Consider the following 24,835-nt stretch of genomic DNA (forward strand, 5'->3'; position numbering starts at 1 on the left):
GGTGTTTTACGATGCTGCTAGCCTCGTCCATGTTTGAGGTTATGCCAGATGTGTGGATATGAGATATTATATTATCTTGTTTTTCTATTTCTTTCTTCCTTTTTCTTTTTCTTCACTTTCATCCCTTGCAAAGTCTATTAGGAAAACTGTTGGACAACAAATGTAGGCGTGCGAATTTGATCTAACAAGCACGCTTAACTTAGGCAAATTTTCGAGAAATTGTTGTTGGCAAGATATTCCCTAGATGGCGGTAGTTTACTGAACCGTTGGGGGAAATGCACGAATAATGGAATGTTAATTGCACGAATAAATTATATATACGAGTAGCCAACGATTGAATTATTTTATTTATGATTTTTTTTGCCGAATTGTTGATGAAATAATGCAAGATTGATCGAAAAAAGAAATAGGAACAATATCAGTGTTAGTCTGTCAGACGATGAAACTATTAAATTGTATGCCGTGTTGGAAAGTTCTTACAGATTGTTTTCGCGAGTAGGAAACATTCTTACTTCCTTCCTGCAACACTTTCCATTATTTTAAAATTAATCAATCATTTCACACTTGCCAAACATCCGCGAAGAAAGTCACTTCCTCTAGTCATCTGTTCGATACAACCCTAATACTTTCGCTTCCTTTTTTTTTTTTTTATTCTTATATTTATTCATTTGTTGAATAATATGTAAAAAAAAATATTCCATCGTCTGATTTACGTATTATCCACTCGATTCTTTCCTATAATAATATCATGGTAGAAAAGAAAATGATATTCTCTCTATCTAAATTTTATGAGAATTGTAATTTCCAAAAGGTATAAAAAATTCCTTAGCTCTTATCATCATTGGTCGATCGTATAATAAATTTTTGAGTTAAACCAAATTTTCTTATCACTCTCTTAAGCAATATTTCATTTAAAAAAAATTCATTTCATTTAAAAACCATTTTATCAAATGCCTCGACAAATTATACTTTCCTACCACATTCAAAAGCAAGACGTTCAATTTCTCTAAAAACTGGTTTCGTCGATTTGCACGATAGGTTTCAACGAGTTTTGAAATTATTCTTCGCGGCGGATTACGTGTATCTACGTTATTCCATGATTTATGAATCAAGCCATTCGCCAGGATTAAGACTTGTGGGAAAGTGCGGTTTGTTTTTACTCGTGTAATGATGTAGATATAATGTTAAGACGATTTGTATAAATACAAAACATTTCCTCGGTGAGTTATTCGATTTTGAAATAATTCTCACGAATTTTATAAATGATTAAAAATGAATAACAAGATTGAACCATCGTTACCAGATGATTTCGTAAGTCATTAGCTGTTGAAATTCGTTGCATACCAGTACTGCCACCGGATATTATTTATTAAGTGTAATCAATTCCAAAGTTCCAGACTATTTGACAGACAAGTTGTTCTAATCCTGTATAATTTAATGTAAGAAAACTTCGCTTCGAGTGTAATAATATATTTGTCACGCGAGATGGATCGAGGTTAGACCTGTCTCAAGCTTCAGATCAAATGTGAAAATGCAATCTCTTTTCTAAGAATTCTAACACTCGAGGATAAATTGAAGTAGATTTTTAAAAAAAATAGTTTTTCTTAAATATTATCTTATTACTATTTTTGTAAATTGTACACAAATTGCTACAAATATTTTTCTGATACGTGACAATTCGCTACAAAACTTGCAACAAAAAATCCATACAAGAATTATCAAATTACTTACTAAAATACTTGAAATTACAAGACACTGAATAAAATAAAAAAAAAATCAATTTACATTCTAAAATTCTATTCGAATTATTCGTAGTAGAACACAAGTACAGTAAATAAGAGATACTATGTATCCATCCATTCCTCTGAGAGCAAAGCTAAAGACCAGCGCGCACCAAACCGGTCATTTTCACGCGTTGATAATGAACAGTTTCCCAAGCGAAGCACAGCTCGGTAGCCGGGGAACAATCATCATGAGTTACTTGAAAAACGAAATAAAACGGGGCAAAAAAGGGAGAGAAGGAAAAGAAAGAGCAAAAGACACGGTGGAGTCTGTCTGACGGCGAAACCCGCATTCCCCATAGAAAATGACACGTAACAACGTTGCGCTATCTCGTGGGTAAAGTTGGAACGAAGGGGTATCGCCGGCCGAAAGATCCCCTCTTTGGATTGGCTATCGAGGGAAACGGGTCAGGAGCGTACCAGTGCAACTGCATTCCCGTTGCATCCTGTAATTTTCGCAGTCGGCTCTGATTGCTTTTCCAGAACGCCACGAAAGTGGCCACTTTAGGTGTTGAAATTGTGGTGGACAGTGTGGTGGTAGCGTAAGATGAGAGAAATGGATCGAGAATTGTACGTTTTAACGTGTTTTTTCGAAGATTGTGACGTTTATAGGGAAATACTCGTGGCAAAGAAATTTTATTTTCTCATTGATTTGATCGATATTTGTATCGATATGTGTTGATCGATGAATGGAGTTTACAAATATATCACGAGCAAATGAATTTGAATATAGTGCATGTATGCGTAATCAGGTTATGTATCTCAATGAAAGTTATTTTTAATAGTTGAAAAAAGGAGAAACTTAAAATTATCATTTTAATAGGTTTGTTATTTACGTCTTCTGAAAGTGGCAAACCACTTTCAATTTTGAAATCCGCGCAAATAGAAACGTGCAATGAACTGGAAGTGAATTAATATATAGATACGAATAAAATAAAACTCGACAGTTTAATATCATCCAATATTATATTGGACATTCTTGACCGATGTTATAAGATTGTTGATCGGGACTTTAAAACTAGTTTGACGATAAAAGTTAAATAGTGAACGTATCACATCCTGTAACTGATTAATCCAATTGCTCTGATGTAACTGCAGCCGGTTAATTAGATCATTTAAGGTCATCCATCTAACTTTCTTTATTACCATTACCACGAAGTTATATATACAGGTTCGTTCACCTATATCACTCTTACTTCTATTTGCAAGAACACCTGCTAAGTTCAAGTCTATCAAGATGAAATAATCAACTTTAAGCAAAAATTGTATGAACATTTATTGATGAAATGAAAATTTGATTTTGATATTAATTATAATTATCACTATGTGTAATTTTTAAAAATATTTGTAGATGTTTAACAGGCAACTATTATCATATCTAATTGTAAAAACATTTCAGCAAATTTCCTGGACCATATATCTAGATGAAACATAAACGATGAGACTCTTTTCATCTTGGATGCATTATCAAGCAAGATCTGCATTTTTGGACAAGCTGAAATCACAAGCTGATCGTTCATTCTCGCCTAATTCTCTTCCCAATTGCACCTATTGCACCTAACAAATCAGTCATCCTCAGCTACCCAATTCCTCAGACACAGTTATTCGATTATTCACAATCAGAGTTCGTTCAGAACTACAGTTACCTACTGAATCATCTAGTCGCCACCTCAACTCGTCTCAAGGATCATCAAAAAGATTTTCTACGTTCGAATTAAAATTTCTTAAGTAAACAATAATTCTTCGATCATCGAATTCTTATTTTTACTAGCCTAGTTACTTTTCTTCTCTCAAACACTTTTATCTAGATCTATCTAGCGCTAGATGGCGCTCCCTTCCAGCGAACACATCCTAAATATAGAAAAGTATTATTAGAAAATTTTTTTAAATTAAAAATTTCTTTTACTAGCCTAGTTACTTTTCTTCTTTCAAACACTTTTATCTAGATCTATCTAGCGCTAGATGGCGCTCCCTTCCAGCGAGCACATCCTAAATATAGAAAAGTATTATTAGATCAAACTAAATCCAACAAAACCTACACATCCACTGCACTTTTAGGGAGGGGGATCGTTCCATCAATCTTAATCAAAAATTTGATAAAAGGCGAAGAAACAAATTCTTCAAGAAACCCTTCTCGCCCAAAACCACCCTCTCATCCCTTCATCCGTGATCAAGGAGGTTCAACTGCCCGTTTAACCTCCTCCATGCACCTATCCTCTTCATCCTCTTCAATGGTACACCATCATCGAGTACGCCTCGCGTGGCCATATAAAATACTGGAAGCTAGCATCGCGAAACCGGAAGCGATTAGTCAGATTACGTGATCTGGAGGCACCGTTCTTCTTCTATCCCCCTTCTGGCCGGTAGCCACGTATACACGGATCGTTGTTGCGTCCTGGAAACCACGTCCCGGGGACTCGTTTCGTTCGGATCGAGTCGACGACTCGCTGGACCGGTAGCCGCGCTAGAGTTTGTTCACATGGGATGTTGGAAACGTTGGCAGATGCTTTTCCACTACCTGTGCACGCTCCTTTTGCTCCCTCTGGAACACGGGCGCAATGGAAACTTGGCCAGCTCACGCGTATATATATATATATATGTGAGAACAAGTAACGTGTTTTCAGCGTGGAATAGAACGAGGTGTAACATGATGTTTTTGCCGAGTTATCTCGGTTTTAACGCGATTGGAAGGAAGTTCAGAATGAAGCGAGAAAAAAAAAAATTCCATCGATTCGAATATATATAAATAATGGTAAGACTCTTGGTTCCTCTTCGTACAATAATTTCTATAATTTTTCATTCCCAAAGAAATATATCATATATATATGATTTTAATTATCTTATTAATCTTAATAATCTAAACTTTACCTTAATAATTTATCTTAATAATCTAAACTTTAATCGTTCAATAATATTGTACATTATGCAATGGTTGGAAGACATATAACGACTTATAAATAAAAATCATGATGACAATTTTGATCGATTCAAAGAGATTCCCTGTCCAACGAGGCACGAAAGGAAAGGACGGTGGTGGCGATGAAGCGTGACAGTGGAACACGCGCTCGTCGTAACAGTAACGGAGAGGAGTGTATCGCAGGGTATCGCAACCTTTTTCACGCGGCCGTGACTCGGCGGTAACGCCACCTTTTCCTGGTCCCCCCCTCTCCCTGGAGGGGGGTCTTTAAACTCGTTGCGTCGATAGATGGCGCGCGAGACCTTGACCTGCGGTAAAGGAAACAGGGGCGATGGTAGGAGGAAGTAATAGCGGTCTGGCTGGTGAACGATAATGGGGGCCCCTCTTCGAAGGGGAGGAGGGAGGAGCGTTAATTACTGATCGTTGTGCTTTGTTCCTATCTGCTCTTTCATCTCCATTTTCCCGATAGAGATATCGAGAATGGTGGGGATACGAGCTTAGGACAGATGGAAAGCACGGCGTAATCGATCGAGACACCTTAAAGATCCGCCTAATAATAATACGCGAGGGAATTTCGTGGATTACGTGGATTGTTGCGTGTGGTTGATTTATGGCGGCGTTCAGGTCGATGGGCGTGTCGCGTGCGAGAGGAAACGATCGGATAAATGAATGCACGTGTTTACTGTTATGCACGGGGTGAAGGTAAGAATTAGCATTCGATTAGTTTCTGAAAGAAACAATTATCGCGAAATTTTTAATTTTCTCCAAAATAATATAATAACATTCTTTCGAGGAAATATAGTAGACGTGTGTAGACATGAGTTTTAATATATTTTCGAGAACTGGTTATATTAATTATTATAATATATGTAATTATTATTATAATAATTATTATAATTATATATATATAATATATATTATAATAATTATTATATAATTTAAAATAATTTGCAAGTTTCGAGATATCGATACAATTCTATCCTGTTTCTCGAGGAACGTACGTCCACAAATGTGTTGAGTGTCTTTGTACGTATTTATGCTCGTATCTATGCTTGATCGTATTCGTTCGAAGACTTTGTTCCCTTTTTTTGGAATGCTTCTTAAGGAAATCTTCTTTTGACGCGATACAACACCTCGTCGCGGGTCCTCGTGACCGGTTTGCTCGAAAGGATCGTATTCTCCTGATTACGGGCACAACCTTGCGATCACCGAGAGCGGCTCTGGGAATCGTTCGGGTTACGATTTCAAGGCTGGAGAATGGTGGAACGCTTCCAACCGAGATTCTTTCGAGAAAAAGTCGAATCCTTGTTTCGATTTCGTTGTGTTACTTTCGAAAAATTTTTGGAGGGGGGCAATTACTCGATGTAAGTATATAAAATGGAGAGTCAAGATTTATAGTTGATTCTGATCTTCCACGCGTGTGTATTACCACACGATTGTTCCAATATTTTTTTTTCTATTCATCCACATGGATTTGTTTCGAAACTTTAGCTCGAGACGTTCGTGATAATATTTCGTAACTCAAGTTTCGATGGATTTGTATGTATATTGATTAAAATTTGCCTCGTGAACTGACATTTTGATCTATGAAAATATCAAAAACACATCCACAATCTCAAAAATGGAACAATCGTTACTTCATAAATTCTTACAAAAGTTTTTTTACCCGACTATCATTCATCAGATCAGATTGATTCGTCGAGAAATAACTGATTTAACTAATCTAATTTACTTAATCTACTCTCTGACGAGTGAACTTTCGAAACGCTTGAAAACAAGCATTAATTAATAAAAAGATTTTCACGAAAAACTTTATTCCTTTACCGAACAAATTAATCTCTTTCATTAAAAAAACTTGACCAATTTGCAACGAATGAATGCATTTGCCGAGGCGACAAATTCTTGCGAATTTCTTCGAAGAGTAGCTACTGTGAGAACGACAAATGGTCGAAAAACGCATTCACCGTAACCAAAGCTTAACAGGGACACAAGCGACGGCCGACCAGACCGGAAGAAATCGAGAGTGGCTCGACGAGAGAGCCGGGACAAGGTCGTAATCCCAAGGAGGTTGGAAAGGAGGGAAAGCATTTAACTGAATCGTTGTGCTTGAACCGAGACACCAAGCGTTCTCGAAAGTATCGAAGACCGCGCGCGCCTGCGCGGTTGCATAAGCGCACCTAACCTAACCTCGGGCTATGGGCGAGGGTGATCGATTTAATTTTTCGCCTCGGCCCGGTTTGTACGCTCGAAAGAGGTTTTACGAGGATCGTGAACGGACGTCTATCGCTGCGCAAGATAGAAAGTCGAGATTACTGCCTACGTAAGAGATATATAATTCGATATTTATTAGAACAAGCTGATCGCGAGGTTGATTAATGGATTGGATCGTGTCAATGTTGCGAGCGATCGATTGCGAAAATTTGTCGTCCAGATTTCGATTGGATTGCGATAAGGATATTGTTTCTTTCTTTTTTTATTATTATTATTGTTATTAATTTCTTTTCCTTTCGTTGGATCGAGACGAGCCGAGAATTCGTAAATCTGTTCGAGACGTGACAGATAGGTTATGTTTCGTTCGAAATGTAAAATTTATTATAGATAGGTTATTTCGAAATTAATTGAAATGAAATAAAAGTTTTTAACATCGAAACTGTTCATTTCTATTGTTAAAAATAGATATTAAAAAAACAGTATTGTTTAATCCTTTTCATCGAACTAACTTCGCATTATTGATTCGACGAGAGGATGAAAAACGATCGTATCGATTCAATTGCAAATTGTTACCATAATGAATCGTGGCATTAAATAACCAAGTGTGAACGACTCTGATTTTTCGAGGAAGAATTCTTTTTGAGGAATTTTTAACGTCTTTAAGTGTCTTTTTAGTGATTGAAAATTTAGCAATTTCCTTTATGAATCTTATAGGTGTGGATCGTGTGTGGATTAACAAAGATACACGCGTCATCTATTTCGTTCAAGAATATATTACATTGATTAACAGAATCTAAAACTAGTTCTACAATCGTTAGACGAAACAAAAACAATTTTTTGTTACGAATTTACCTTTTCCTTTCGCCCACGAACATCTCCTAATACACTCAAATGAAACATTAAATTTCGAATCCAATCAATGTCTACAAAATTCATCGAAGGATTGCTAAATTTTCAGTCACTTAAAAACGAAATAAAAATTCTTCCTCGAAAAATCGATTGGAACGAAACGCGAAGGATCGTTTACCAGAAATAATATCCGCGCGAAAACAAAGTGAACCGTTTCCCACGGAAGTATCGCGAGGGTGTCGTACCCATCGCTAATAGGATCTCGTTCCTGCGTTGATCGGTGCCTTCCGTGTGCATAACTGTCGCGGCACGGTTGTGTTACCCGGTTGAAAAACGAGCCAACTATTTCAGCACCGGTGATTATTACGTGCAACTATTCAGGCGGGAGTTGGAAATGACGGAAATACGTGGATACCATAGATGTGGCGAGCGACTACGTAGGATCGTCGAATGCAACCGAGATTGCCCTGCGTAAACTGTGCTGTGCAGCTCAGGATTGATTAATTCGTTTTTAATTGTAAAATGGATCGTTCTAACGGGTCGGTTGCCCGGCCAACGGATAATGCACGCAGTCTACGGCCAATTAGAGGAGCCGTGAAGGATTTTGTAGAATGAACGGAACGCTGAGCTGGCTGGCTGGAACCGTTGTTCGCACCGATGCAAGGAGCGATGGTGTAGGTGATGGCGATGGTGATGGTGGTGATGATGATGATGATGATGATGATGATGATGATTGGAAGATGAGTAATTAGGGATTCGCGAGAGGTTTTATCCTCTCTGATGACTTTATGCAGTTTTGACGAGGAAATATCAAAGTGACTGGTGGCTGTTATTATTATTAAGATGTGAGGAGGATATAAATAATGATCTCGAGTTTCTTCTGCAGTAGTTCGCTCGAGTTTTGGCAACGTCTATTCGTGATGTTTGACTTTGCTTGATTGGGAAGAGCAATAATGGAGAATAATAATAATAAAAAAAAGAAGATTGAATAAATATGGAAGATCAATTAATTAGTGTTTTAAATTTAAATGTCTGATCTCAATGATGATCTCGAATAATTTTATTTTCTTGGAATAAAAATTTATCTCCATTTCTTATTCTGCAAGTATTTATAGATATATATATATTATACGTTATTCTTTATGGATATTCTACGTGCGTAATAGTGAATTCCGGGTGTATTACCGGATAGATTCTCTCTTTTTTCGTAAATTCATAAATCGTGAAATTTCTCGGCTCTCCATTCTCGAACAAACGACACGTTATTTCTATTATTTTGCATACGTACGGTGAGCGATAGCCGCGTAGGCGTTTCACGATACTCTCCGCTCGATGACAGCTGTTCGACTGGAAAAGTATCGGCGCGCCAGCTCGAGGTAACCGACTTCTCGTTTCTCTGGTCCGCGAACCATGACGGAGAAACCAAGTTTTCTCGGTTCGCAAGATGAAAGAGCCCGTACCTTTTCCCCTCTTGATCGTTCCTCGTGATTTTTAACTTTTATCTCGATTTTTCGGGGAGAAAAACTGTACTTTCAATATCGCAGTATTTTTATTCAACGGTAATTAAATACTGTCGTAAATAATGTCGATCATTATTAGAGATCGTTATAGAGAATATGAAATCTGCAATGTTTATATCGTAAGATTAGGTTATGTATCTAGTCATTGAAAGGATGTTTCGCAGTGAATAATAGAAATTTTCTATTAATTATTCTTTCGAAGTGTGATACATAAATGGAAAATTTTTCTATGTTATTATATATGCAAGACAAGTTTTCCCATACATTGAATTTCCATCAAGGTTTTCGCCACTTCGCTTCAGAGAGATCATCGTGAAACGAGCAACGTTTTCGCATCAACTTTTCATTTTCTCAACGAGTACCGTGTATTGTTTATATAACGATGCACGTAATAATTTTCTAAAACGAGCGCATCGAGTTGTAACCCAAGAAAGCGCACCGTAAAACCAACGTTAAATGTCAACGATCGTTCAACGAGTTTAAAATTAGATTAAAATTTATATTTTCTTTTTATTTTTTTTCTTTCTTCTTTCTGCAATGAACATCGAAAACACGCAACAATATATTATCGTAATATTTGCAATTTCGTTTTTTTTTTCTTTTATTTCGACCGATCAATGGATAAGCGATGCAAGTTTCTATTTCTTTGGAAAGTGGGACACCGGGTTTCTACGTGTTATTAGATTACGTAGATCCATTTCCCAAGAAAATTGCTTTGCTCGCACGTATGATTAATACGTATCCACCAGTTACGATTGTTTCAATTAACAATGTCCGTTCCGATTATTTTATCATCAATTTTACCATAATAACACGAATAAAAACTACTATTCAGAATGATCTAAATCCATTCGTCCATCAAAGATCGACGAAGAGTGTCGGTCTCAACTTTTTCTTCAACTCGTTGCTCGATACTCGTGGAGACTTTTAAAAATTTCAATTTTGTCTCGAAAAGAAATTTCCTTTTTTTTCTTGTTAACGTCGACGGCGCATCTTCCTGGAACACACGCGCACATGCGCACGGATCTCATCGACTTCCTAGTGGAGGGATATCGCGAAAAATTGCGCCTTTCACGAGGCGGTGTTACGTGCGACGAGGTCCCACTCGAGTCGGCAGGTTTGGGAACCGAGGCTTGGTCTTTACAATACCGTTTGAATTCCACTCTTCGCTTTGTAGGAGAAGGCCCGCTCGAAAGTTGCAGTCACGGAAGCTCTCCCTCCGCGTATAGCGTAATGCGTTTATCAGATTCGCGGTAATATCGCGTTGATTATTATGTGGCTGAGATCTTGGGAACATCGTCTGGCAAGAAAGTGTTTCTTCACGAAAACACGTGACCTGGAAAGTTGTTGTTTGTGCTCTGGGATAAATTACGGTATATATTTATGTATATATACTTGATCGTTGGTATTTTGGTTGTCTTACGGTTTCTTTGGTGTAGTTTTTTTTCTAAAATAACTTTTAAAAAATATGTACAAGTAATTGGGGAGTGGGAATGGTTAGATGAATTGACTATTGTCCGATCATTGGTTGATAATAGGTTAGTTATAATAGGAGTGATCATGAGTTGATCTCTATCCATTGATTGGCTATTAATAAAGTGCTTGGTCGTAAATTGACCTCTGATTGGCTATTGTTTGATCATAAGTTGATGTCCGACTATTTATCGGTCATTAACTGATCATAGATTGATCATTGTCTGACCATTGATTGATCAATGATCTTGAAGATAAATTGTATTAATTGTAATTAATATAAATTGTAATTAATGTATTCTGATTAAAAAAATAATGAAAATAAAAAAAAGTATATGATAATAATGAATTGAAACTATTGCAAAAATTTGGAAATCTTCTAATAATCAAAGTTGAAATAAAAGTGTTCATCAAACGAGTTATTCCAACACTTATATTTCAGCTTTCTTAATAAGTTAAAAAAAAGAAAAAGAAGATTAAATATAATCTCTATATTTCATAATTAAAAAAAATTAAATATAATTTTCGAATTCATTCTTCGAATTCACTTTCACGAATCGAAACTCATATCAAAATGAAATTATCCGCAACAAATCTCAATCTTCCTTTCATATTACTACCCGTCATTCAATCCCACTTCTTCCTCTTCCATCCAAATCACCCAATAAAACCATGTTTTTCATATATATCTTATATTTCGTCTTCGATTCAACTTTATTTTCAAATTATTCTCAAGATTTCACTTTCAACATGTCAAAACTCTTTTCATGATTCATAATTCCATCCACTCTGACGTGTTCAATTTGTCTTCACAATCTCTCCTCTCTTTAGTAAATTTCTAACGTGATGTAATATAAATGATTAAGTGTCAAAATATACCCCCAAATCTAAGGGGATGATTTTGACTTGAGAATCCTTGTTTCAAATTCATTGTTGCTCAATATCGGGAAATTTCATTTTCATTTGGTTCTTCTCTTTTTTCTTTTTCTCTTTTTTTTTGTTGACTTTTCATGCAAATATCTTATATTTTAGAAGAAAGATAAGATCAAGGATCGACGATAAATTATCATGGATCAAATATTTGCTTCCATATAAGAATGATACTTTTTTTATCCAAGTTTTATGCTATTTGGCAATTATTAAACGATTGAGTAGATTATAAATAAATCGATCCAATTTTTCAATGATCCTCTTGATAAGATTATTATATCATTTTTAATGAATTAAAATCGAATATTGTTTATTAATTTGAGAGAGAGAAAATCCTATGAAACATCTTCGAATTATCAATCAACTAAAAATTCCATTATACGGGAGTTAATTAAAAAACGTACACCCATCCAAGTATTAATCGCGGCCAATGTAACTTGACTTTATTATCGAATGGATAACCATCTATCGCACATGACAAAATCGTCATGTTTCTATTTCTTTATTTATTTCTGTATTTATTTAGACGAATTAGAAATACATTACAGAATTATCATTTAAAATATCCAGACACATCCAGAATCGAACTTGCTTTGTATTATAAAAATTTAAATTCTAAATTTTACTACGACAAGAATATTCTTCTGAAAAGAATCTTATTAATAAACTGTCACAGTTGCATTATCTCTTTCAATTTCACTTTTCACGAGCAACACGTAACACGTTGATTCCAAAGAGCCGGCAAAGCATCGCCTCATTTGGTAGCTAAATTCGTTTGCTCGTAATGGGGCATCAATTACACGCTGATGCACAACGCTCAGGGTGCGTTCACGCATGGAGCAAGAGAGAGAGGAAAGGACGGTTACGCAACGTGAAAGTCGTCGACGTTGGAATTCATTCTTACTTCCCAGCTTGCCCTGACCTCCGAGATAATGAGAGTGATCTGAATAATCTGGTTCGGTATGTATTTGGCAATGTGTTGGCCAGCCTAATGAGTATCGGTGTGCTACCCTCGATTTCTTTTTCATTTCTCGCAACGAGAATGATTAGCATACGGCTCTCCTTGCGTAATTCTGGCCCAACGTAATTGCTTACTTACTTTGTATACACACACGTGCGTGGGTACGCACCAGAGATTAAGAGATTATTATCTATAGATCAGAGTTTCTCAACTTATTGCCGTGTTGAAGAGAGAATAATAAAGTGGTCTGATTTGGATTTAGCTGAAAAACTCCATTTTGAAATAAAGAAAATATTCTATCGTTTACTTATTAAATTGATCTTTGCAATTCGATGTATGGATCATTTTTGATCCGCTTGATAATCTCTAACTCTCTTCTCTCGCCTAACATTTGTACAAATATAAATCTTCACTTTGAAAGGTGTTACAAATCACAAACCATAAATCGCCTTCTGCATCCAATTCTACTTACACGGAATTCAATATTTGTAAAATGTGTCTTATTAATTATTCTTCATCATTTTATTTTTACATGTATCATTTTACACTTATCTTCGTGTTGTCATTCAATTTTGAATTAAAAAAATAAGAATCGTTCCATTATTCAAATATCCAAAGTATTTTAAATTATTGAAAATATTCAGATCACGATTAACTAATTAACTATGTTGGGTCACGTGGTAAAATAATTGAGAAACGCTGTTCTAGATGGCGTTACACGTTGCGTGTCCTCATTGTATCGCGGAGAAAAGAAAGCTATGCGAATTTTTTTTCTTCTTTTCGACGAGAATGTGGATGAAGATAATTGATCTTTTGATTGACTGGTCGACGAGGACAATTTATTTCAAGCAATTTTGCGTCCAATATTATACTGTTTCGTAATATACTGTTAGGGAATTGGATTGAGGGAAAGAGAAAAAAAAGAATAACTTGAACGCGTAATTTTTAAAAATGGGACGTGTAATCCCACTTTTAATGATCACCTGTGTTTCCTAATAGCCTTTATATATCGGCAATGAGAAGAATTAAGAAATAACCATCGATTTTTTTTGTTAACAAGTTTGAAAAAAAATAAATTCGTGATCTCTGCCAATGATCTGATTTTAATGATCAACGTTTTATCCTCGATTTCATAACATCGGCTCTAATTTCCATACAACCGTGTTGTTTCCTCCTCTCTGAAACGTAAAAATTGAAGAGAAAAAGAAGAATCACAAGTGACTCGGTTGGTCCACGAAGCCGAAACACCACCACGTAGAAGAGCCACGACTCCATTGTTCACGGGACACAGGTTAATCGAATATTAATGACGAAACAGTACCAGCCAACTGTAATAGAATGAACTCCAACGGTGATGCATTAATGTATATCATCATGTACTCTCGTTTCTTCTGTCTGTGATCGTGTGTTTGGCGAGTAACGGGCCATGGCGTGAAATATATCTCGGATACGTTTGGAGTTGGGGCTAATGTTTGATTTGCAATCGGAGAAACAATTTTTTTATTACAAAGAGAAGTCATCGAAACACTTTGATCTTCGTTGAAATAGAAGATAATTCAAGAAATTTTTATTATTATATTATATAAAGAAATATTTTAATCGTAATTAATGATAATTATTCATAAAAATATCTTTAATTGTATAATCGTATAATGTAATGTAATATTTTAATGTAAATTCAACGAGTCTGTTCAACGACTCGATGTAATTTAATTAAAAGTGTATAACTGTAATCCCATCAATTGAAATTCAGATACGCGAATATTTCTTTCTTTCTGCTATCTCAAAAATATATATATACATTTCGAATAGAATTTAAATTTACATTATCATAAATATTTATCCACGATTCTTATTATATATTGGAAAAGGAATAAAATTGAAAATTATTCATAATTCTTGATAATCCCAGTCTATTAAATTTTATTAATATTGACTGTGTATTTATCAAAGCTGACCGTTAACCTATCAAATTACATTCTTACATTTCATTATTCGTGTGCAATGATTATCAAATCTCAATTATCAAGCGATATTTAAAAATTTCTCTTCGAATTTTTTTTTACTTATTTCGACATGGACTCGTTAATTAATGGAAGAAAAATCATTCCATTACCTGGTCCCTGGGGAAGGAAAAATGGGCGCCATCATATCGCAACCGCGCTTCCAAAGCTTAAATTAATAATTTATCGACGATTTGGAGGATATACGCGCGATTCTTCCCATAATTTATAGCCGAATGTAAAAACATCGGCCGGTTGTCCCGGCTCCACGTACAATGGGGGCGTATAAATCGCTGAATCGATTTGCAAGCGGTTTACATCGTATTTCCGCCATCTTGAATTGATTTACAGCTAGTACTAATGCGCGAGTTCCCAATGATTGTTGTTGCCGTCCTTTCCTCGAAACGTCCTTTCCACGAATGTATTTTAACGTGGGTGTTTTATCGCCGATACAACACGTCCGGTTTTATGAGCAACGACGGAATTTATCGTCGATCGAGGCTCGCTCGCCAGGCTAGATTAAATTACAATCTCGTCCACCACCCTCCCCTCCTTTCTTTGCCCAAAGACAAAGAGGCTGTTCAATTCTTAACGGCTCGCGATAAATTTAAACCGGCTACCTCTAATTACGATTTTATCCCTCTGGTAAAATTTTCTTTTTTTTTTTTTTTTTCCTAGTTAAATTATAATCCAATTAATGTAATTTTTTCCCAGATCAATCGTCGAAATGATTTGGATTTCGTGGATTTTTTTTTCGTTACGAAAAAGTTTTTATTCCAATTGAAATCATTTATAGATACTCAGGATATTATAGTAAACTAGTATCAGTTGTTAAGAATTAAGTATATTTTCCTGGTCGATCGAAATATGAAGAAACTTTTTTATGAAATGTTTTTAAAAGTCGAATATTCCATCTTGTCTTTTGAGATAGGAATTATCCACTCTATTTTATTTTAATGATTCTAGTCTTCACTATCATCACGTGTAATGTATATATTTAGACACTATAGCTCCAGTGTTTTAAGAATCTATATATTTTTCTTTACTTGATCAAAGTAAAAGAAAACATTTTTGTGTACCAATTATTCTCTACAGTTTTATCCTCTTCAAACGTTTCACGAATATACCCCATGTATTATTAAAACGCCTATCTATAAATTATCTTCGATGTAACCGAGAGTCTTGTGATTCGCGAAAATCTCGTAAAATGTTATTATAAATGTTATTATTAAAAATCGTTTCTTGACAGTACGAAAGTATAATGGTGGTTTTTCATCCGTGGAAGTGGAGCAACGGTAACGTTTGTCACGAGCCACGCGAGCTTGTTAACGAACCGCCACTGCGAAACGAAGTGCAAGCCTCGCCCCTCGCCTCGCCTCTGACACAGATGCCACCGCTTGCGTGTCCCTTCCCTCCACGAGAAAGCGAAAATTACCAATCCATCCGATCTAATTTTGATTCATTCCGTGAAAGTTTGTGCGCGAATCGATTGTTACATAGTCTCAGCGACAGTTTCATAGATATTAAATCTCTCTCTCGTAAGAGTTCCATTACTTTTTTTTTGGAATTGTTATATACAGATGCAAATCTATATTCCGTGCAATGAAAAATTTATTATTAAATCTGAACGAATAGATTAAATAATTCTGCTCAAAACGTTGTTGTAAATTTTAGTAGATTATTTTTTTCTAACTCTAATAAATAATTTTCTAATAAATGTAAATCTGAGAGAAATGTTCAACAAGCTGGAATAATCGTGATGATCTCGTTCGTATATGTACGTAACGTTAGCTTGAAATGTATTTTATTCCTGTTGCAGGCTGGTTCTCCGTTGTCTCGAACAACAGTGGTACCGGAAGTGCCAGGGTGTATCGAAGAGTGGGTGCCTTGGTTCGAGCTGGTGTCCCAGCGTTTCTCCTTGCCAAACCTCTGAGAGCCTACACTCTGACACACTCCAAAATGGGTAAGTTTGTTCGATATCGTAATACGTGAATGCGAAATGTACAAGAATACGTGATCTTTAATAATAATAATAATAATAATAATAATAATAACAACTGTATTATATGTTATTTTTTGTTTTTTTATTTATAATGCCAGGAAGAAATGTTCAATGCAAGGAGAAAATATAACGTATTGAATTTTTAATCGAATTAATTTTTAATCGAAGTTAAGTTATTTGCAAATATAGTTTGTAGTAGAAAAATGTTTTATTAATTAGACGTGTATTATGCGTTTCCTATGATCGAACGGAAAGAGGCTATAACTTTTGTTTAGAATGAATAAATTGCTTTATTACGTGATGCAACGGTAAATGAAGAAGAAAAGCAAATTTATGAGGAAACGACTCGTTTATGAAGTGATTAACTTCTGCACTTTCGTTTGCTAAAAGGAAAACAGAAAGTGGACGTCGTAAAGAATTAATGGTGGTTCGGTGTCCTGAGAAAAAGATTCTACTGTCGGATGATTATTTTAATGGCAGATAATGCTCGTAGATTTAATGCTTAAAAAACGATTGATAAAAGTGTTATGACGCAGTCATAATCATTTTCAACGCACAATCCTTTTCCTTTTCTCCCCTAAACACTGAGAAACTTCAACATATTCGAGACGGATATTGCATATCTTTCGAGAAGCAAACGAAATTATATTTATACAAGAATATTTCAGAGACAACTACTAAAACGTCCCCTGCATACACTTTCATCCCTCAAACGAAAATTCTACGAAACCTTCTTCGAAAATTCTCTCCATAAAATTTTCTTTTTCATAATTTCGAATTAATTATTAATTTCGAATAATTTCGAATATTTCCTGAAAAATGACCTGACCTAACCTGACCTGACCCAAGATTCACATTTTATAAAAAATTTCCACGCAAAAATCTGGTGGAAAAACACGGAAACAGGATCCCTCCAGAGGCCACGTGGCCGTGTCGAAGCCAGGATTGTCCCTATCGCGGCTCCCCCTTCGTCTAGGACGTGACAACGCATCCCGCTTCGGTATATACGATGCGTGCACTCACGCACGTAAGCAGCGGCGCGGATTATTCCCCTGGGTGCAGCGACTGGCCGTGACACGAATGTCAATGTGTCTGTTAATGCGAACTGGCCGGCGCGGTTTGCCCGCGCGTTTAAACGTAGGCGAGGGGCACGTAACGTAATAGGCACGCGGCCCGGTGAAAGCCGCCAAGGGTTCTTACGATACGCAACCGGCCCTCGCCGTCCCATTATGCACCGTAACGATTATACAGCCGCGCCAAACGCCATTTCTATGCCCACTTCTCTCCCCTATATAAAAGTATACGCGATATATATATATATATATATATTATATATATATTCTACGTACGTGAGATATATAGTGATGTTTGCGTGGGGGGAGAGGTAAGAGGAAGAGCGTAAAATTTGCAATTTTTTGGATATATATTTTAGAGAATTTTTTATAGAGATATTTTTTAGATAATTAATCATAAGGTGGATACGTAGAGATAAGAATGTGTAAAATCGTGAAACCGTTTGAAGTGGCCGCCAGCTGAATTCTTCTTCGCGAGGAGATAAAATTCCCGGGGTTGTAATGTTAACACTGTTATTAGTTGCTTGGAAAAGATTTATTAAGCTGGGTAATGGAATAGAGCGGATGGATGGATGGATGGAAGCTCGTTTTGTTAATGATAGCGTGGGTAACTGAGACAGGTAATTGGAATAATGAGGCGCTTTGTTGCCAACTGTGAATTGAGATACGTGTTATACGTGAATAACGCTTTCGCCAGTCGGGAACAGGGGACATAGTTCAAAAGCGAATAGTATCTTAGTTTTATACTTACTTTTATACCCCCCTCTTTTCCAATCTTTTTATCAAATTTCCACGATCGAAACTGTTCGCGATTCGTTTCATTACTCGTTAATTAAAAATTGCCCTCCTGTCGATGATCGATCGATTAATTCCGTTTCAGAGAACGGGAACCTGAGGGCCCACTACACGAAAACGACGGTGAGGGCCGGTGAGGTTCTGCGACTGGCCGCGGTTTTCCAGGACACGCGGAGGGCGCCTGTCCTGTCGAGCGGTGTTTCCGGGGTGGTCAGCGCGCCGGAGGGCAAGAGTTCAAGGTCGTCGGAGCGAGACCAGTACGCCCAGTGCTTGGATTCCCACGGCCACGAACTGTTCGCGCCCCTCTCCGCGCGAGGAGAGTTCTACGCGACTTGCCAGAGCGGGAGCCTCGATACCGGAAGCGACGCCGTCCTCTACAGGGTCCACCAGCTCGCCAGAAGGGACCTGCCTCTAAGGGTGAGCCTCGAAAAAAGAAGAAAAGGAATGATACGAAACTCGAGAAACTTTTATATTCCTTGAAAATATTTCCCGAGCTCGTGAATATCGTTTGATCAGGTACGACTGGTCGCTGGACCATTGCCCATACCGTTGCCGCGAGATTACAGCGGCCTGATGCAGCTGGAAGGCGCGACAAGGGGCCCCATAGTGCTGGGATGCGCGGTACCTTTGATGCCCGAGAGGCCCCTGCCCAACTCCACGGTCCCGGAACTCCTCGAGCTGGTCGCGACGGGACCGACCGCGCCACGAGTGAAGAGGGCAAGGCTAGGCTGCCCGTCCGAAGCTCGGCTCCTCGCCTCGCCCAAGATGCAGCGATTACTCTCGGCTTGCAGGTGAATTTCGACAACGAGGATATAAATAGAATAATATATATATATATATATCGATCGAAAACGCGTTCCTCGTCGTTCCAATTGGAGAATCCAACGAGGGGAGGTTAATTCTCTCTCTTTTCCCCTTTTTCGAATTGCAGGAGGGCGTTGGACCAGAGGGCGACGGAGCCGCGGGTGGCGCCACCCAAGCCGCCGGCGAGCGGCGGCCAGTTAAAGGAGCTCCACCTGAAGGAGATCAAGTCGAAGCCGGAAGCGAAGCCGATCCTCCAGAGTCTGAAGGAGGGGTTGGAGCACATTAAACGGACAACGATCAGGGATCGGAGCAACGGGCGGGCGACGGGCGGGGGCGGCAACAACCACGGCTTCCTCGACCGGATCTCGAGGATAGCCCAGGGTGGAAGGGGAGGGAGGAACCCGGCAAAGAAGTCGGCCTCGTTCACGTTCGCCGTGAGGCCTGAAATCGGCATGAGGTCGGAGAGATACGCGAGCCTCGAGTCGGAGGCGAATCTGATCCAGGCGTCGGGCGTCCCGTCCTCGAGACACCAGGTGCAACGATCGGTCTCGACCAGCGTGCTCGAGCTCCAGACCCAGCAGGACATGGATCCACCTTACTCCAAGGTCAGGGACAGCTTGACCCCGCTACCATCCACCCCGCCGTCCTCCAAGACCGAGGAGATATACGCGGAGATCTGCGAGCCTACCACCAGCCCTGCCCCCTCCTCCCCGGAGGAGAAGCCACCCCCTCCGCCGCCCCCGCCGGAGGGGAGGAATGGGACAAGGGAGAAGGACAGAGGTTACGTCAAGTTGGCTTTGTCCCAATCCGAGATATCGAACGTCGGCGAGGAGGAGGAAGGGATTTACAACACCGTCTGTTGATGCTGGGGCAGGAGAAATTTGGATTATTTGAGTTGTTGAGTTGAGCTCGAAAGGGAGAGGGGGATTAAACGAGATCGAAAGATCGTTTGGTATTTTATGGGATGGATTGGGGTTGGAATCGGGGGTGGAAAGTTTTTGTGAAAGTGTCGAAAGGAAGGAGGTAGGCGAGTGTTGGAGGACGGGAAAAATTGGTGTTATCTTCGATTTCGACGCTTCCAATAATTAAATCGCCGAGAAATAATAATAAAAATGTATTTTCGTTTTATAAAATTGAGAAGGAATAAGGAGGCAGTCGAGGGAACCAGTTCCCGAGAAGAAGAACGTTTTAAACTTTCCAACGTATAAACTAAATCATCCTTGCACAGCTCGTAAACATCAACCACATTGAAATGCTCTCAAGTTTTATTCTGCCTTCGGGCGAAAAAGGATCGAGATCTTGAATCGCTCGACACGTTCTGAACATTTTTTTAAAAGACAGTTTCCATCCCAGCTTCAATAAAATTTCCTTTCCAACCCGATCGATTCCAGCAAGTGACACTCTAATTTTATCGAGCAGCTTGGATCGCATTGGCGCAGATCGTAACGACAGACACGTTAACAAGATGAATAAACATGGAAGAGAGAGTCTTTGGCACAGTTAGAATTTCGTTTATACAAACTTGTACAAGTAAAACTATCTAAACTATCATCCCTTGTATCTTTGTGATAATAACTGAAAATATAAGTAATTATTTTTTTCAATAAAAAGAATCGTAATTAAATAGATGAAAATATATATTACGTAACAATATGTTCAAATTATTATTCCTTTTTTCAATAAAAATTTCTTCTTCTTTTCTATTCATTCTCCCAATCTCTAATGGTATCATCGAATAATAACTTTGCCAAAGTTAATACTTCTACAATATTACAATAGCCCTATGTTCCATAGAAACATTCATTTCTAAATTTGTAACCCCCTCTTCTTATTAATCTAATTATTAGACTGAGGATATTTATACAAAATTTATACACGAATAAAAATAAAATATATATATATATATATATAATTCATTCTTCAATTATCTTAATAACATCCCAACGTACGTTGAATATTTTTTTTTTTTTTTTTTTACGTATCACACGTACATATAAACATCCTCCAGTCTACTAATTATCAAGTATGAACCTGCTTGTCCTCTTGTACATCGTATAAACGTAGCTCTATCGTGGTTCATTGATAAGGGACAACGTGTGACTTCCTAGAATCAAGATGGACAGAGAGGGGGAACAAGCGTCGAGGAAGAATTTACAGCGTCATTTGCCGAAGGAATTATCCTCCCAGAGTCTTTTTCTACCCTTTTCCCGAGAGAGAACGGCCGCGTCCTCCACGGGGAACCGGACCGGAAGATTTACAAGGCTGTTGACCGGTGAAAATGATCGCGTAATTGCGGTCCTGGGCGCTCGCGGCGGATGTAGCGGGCCCTCGGCGGGACGCCAACCCGACTTCCGGTTGCATTAAAGGATTCTGCGCTGTGGACGATCGATTATTATTTAGGGACGACCCGTATTCGAGGACGTGTGACGAAGGATATGATTCTTCGTTTGTGATTTATGGATTGATATGCGTACGGTTAAGTGGATATAGAATGAAATATCGTCGACCATGTGTTCGTGACCTGAGTTAAATCAATTTATTAATTTTCGGAGTGTGGTTCCATGATTGATTGGATGATTGAAGCGAATTTGGAATTTTTTTTTTAAATCTAGATTGATGGAAATTTAAATTCGAAATTGGAAATTTATTGATTTATCAGTGTATCTTTTAGATGAGTGAAAATGTTGCGTGACCCATATTTGATAATGTGTAAGAATTTCTTCTTTTGTGATCGTATATGGATCGTATATTTTTTTTTTTTTTTCTTGAGGAGTGAAGAGAATAGAATAAAAAATTGCGTATGAAAGAAATAGTTCCTTCTTGCCTGGTTGTGTGCAAGGGACACGTTTTTAGCAATGATTATTAATTTAGTTTGAAGCGGATTGTTTTCGATATTCGATAAAAACATTTTTTTGTTGTACAATTGTTGGTAACGTTTTAGCGTTTAAGATGGTTTATTCGACGACCAGCGTTTTGTACATTTGTTGATACTGGTTGTGAACACCCACGAGAAACACGATTTGTAATTTTCTTATTGTATAGTTATTATTTTATAATACACTGATTTGCAGTTAAACTGTGTGATGTTTTATTTGGGAAATAATATCCACTTTCAGGCATCTCATTAAATTTATATAAATTTATAATACGTAATAATTTTCAAGATATAAATTTTATAACTTATATTCTAGTAATAAAAGATCTAATCATAATCACTAAAATTAGAGAAATCGAAATCAAGATTAACAGCAATGTAATTTAAATCTTCAAAGAATAATTAATTTCTGAAACAAAGATCTAAGATTCCTCTACATTCTATTTCTGAAGCAAAAGAATCTAATAATTTTTGTATTACATCTTCATCACACAACTTTTCTTCAAAAAATTCTACAAATTTTCTTAAACTCCAAACAAAAATAATAAAATAAAAATAAAAATCCTCTTTATTTCAAGTTGGAACACGTAGAATTTAAATATTGAAATCTTCTTACACAACAATTTTGCAAGAATAATGAAACGTAAATAATCCAAACTTAATCTCCTCTCTTAATTCTAAACAAAAGAAAAAAAGAATTACTCGAAAAGCGTAGTTATTCACAAAAATATCTCTGCAATCGTGGCTAAACAACGCGTTCTAACAAGAATCCCGTTTTCCCTAGGAGCACAATCTCTCGAGCACAACCGTGGTCATTACGCTTTCATCCTGTCCGCGCATCTAGCCGGTTCACCCACGATCAAGAAAATTGAAAATGCAGAGATAAACATGCCGCGGTCTGGCTCTGACTTTGAGGAATAATAACGCGAAACGATCGTCAGCGGCTATAGGTCATTAATGTTTTACGAGCACGTAGAGCGCACAGCTGCGTCCGTTCAATTACAACTAACAGGGGAGCTACGAATACACCTCTTTCTATCTTTCTCTCTCTCTCTCTCTCTCTCTCCGCATTACAAAGAGATACGAATGCTCTTTCTTTCTCTCCCTGTACACACATCTGCACAGAGTCACGAATGCATTCTCTTTCTCTCTCTGCGTCTACGCAGTTTCCACCGACCGATACGCGTTTACGTCCATTAATATTAACGGCTTGAAACAACGATAATAGCGGACAACTATAGGGATCCAGAGGTGATTTTCCTTACCTATGTCGGGTGGACGTTACTGTGGTCTCTGAAAGATGTGTATACGGAATAAGAGATGCTTTGTTATCGAGTGATTCCATCACGTGTGATAGATATCGAGCGTGATGGATATGGATATTGGAAATAATTGGTAATCGATACCTGTATCTTATTACCGAATTTTGGTTGTATTTATGGAAAGTTAGGGTTTTTGGTACACGTTTTATTATAGTTTTCGCGTGAATATTCCATAAAATAGTAGGTTGTTGTCGAGTGATTTCGATTGTGATTCTAGCAAATGAATATCGAGCTTCGAATAATCGATATATCGTGTATCGTGTTATTGAATTTTGGTTGAATTTTTGAAAGAGGTTATGCTCTGGTATCATGTTTCAACGTTCTGAGAAATGTTGGATGGTGTGATATTGAGCGATTTCATGAAGTGAATCCATAAGATGATTCTTTTGCTTTATTTTGTTTTAACAAATTGATTGAAATTCTTTTTTATGAGATATAATTTAGTTCAAAGTACTTATAAGATGAATATAGTACGCTTCATCAATTCGTTAATTTTATCCTCAAAATTTTTATAGACGTTACAATGTATTTTATTATATACAAGAGAATATGTGAAAAGCAGGACAACAGCACCGGACGTGAGTACACAGATTCTTTCATTTAATGCAAATACATAACACTCGACAAACGTTAAATTGTACCGTTCATAGAGTTAGATATCATCATAGATTTGTTATTCTGCAAAAAGACATAATGACGGAAGTCAAAGATAGCATCTAATTAAAAAAATTACATCCTGAAACTAATTAAAATATATAAAAGTTTTTCCATTGTGCATTTTATTCTGAAATCTGTAAATATTCTCTATTTTTTTCTATCTCCTTTATCTTTATTTTCACATAAAAATGCTCTTATCAAATAATCAAGTTCCTTTAACTGTAATTTTATAAAAATAAAAATAAAAAAACTTCACACAATTTTCTTTTTTTCAATCCTGTCTTCAATTACCTATGATTCAAATACCTATTATTACCTATATCAAATTCAAATTCAAAAAGATATATTATATATCAAATAGAGATCTTTATTTTATATCCATCAAATTTAAACATATTCTCTTGTATATTATTTAAACACTTATGTCTTGCTTTATTTTCATTTACATATTTGTCTTATTACATATTTGTCTTACATACTTGTCTTCTTTACTCTGATCTAAATTAATTATCTAAATCACCTAAAATCTTTTTTTTAATCTGTAAAATGTGAAACTGATAAACTTTACACATTCCTATCTTGAATTTTTCCTAGATTTATTAATATTCAATCCAATTAAATTTACTATTCAAACACTCATGTTACTCTACTTTACTTTTGAA

General features: G+C 37.0%; 1 protein-coding gene and 1 pseudogene across 2 annotated transcripts in view; one reads left to right on the top strand and one right to left on the bottom strand.

Moving 5' to 3' along the window:
* LOC122718574 overlaps window positions 1-20,967 on the top strand; it is a 44,473-nt gene extending 23,506 nt beyond the window's left edge. Inside the window, exons 3-6 of one of the 2 annotated variants that reach the window (XM_043943713.1) lie at window positions 16,465-16,608; window positions 18,601-18,932; window positions 19,032-19,306; window positions 19,447-20,967. In XM_043943713.1, coding sequence (XP_043799648.1) covers window positions 16,465-16,608; window positions 18,601-18,932; window positions 19,032-19,306; window positions 19,447-20,182 — 1,487 coding nt within the window. In that variant the 3' untranslated portion in view covers window positions 20,183-20,967. The remainder of the gene's footprint in view (window positions 1-16,464; window positions 16,609-18,600; window positions 18,933-19,031; window positions 19,307-19,446) is intronic. The other variant, XM_043943714.1, reaches the window with a different exon arrangement.
* The window catches only part of LOC122718575, an 89,727-nt pseudogene that overhangs the window by 51,759 nt on the left and 13,133 nt on the right, over window positions 1-24,835 (bottom strand).

Source organism: Apis laboriosa, unplaced genomic scaffold (assembly GCF_014066325.1).
Source record: "Apis laboriosa isolate Shangri-la unplaced genomic scaffold, ASM1406632v1 scaffold64_cov150, whole genome shotgun sequence".
Lineage (NCBI taxonomy): Eukaryota > Metazoa > Arthropoda > Insecta > Hymenoptera > Apidae > Apis > Apis laboriosa.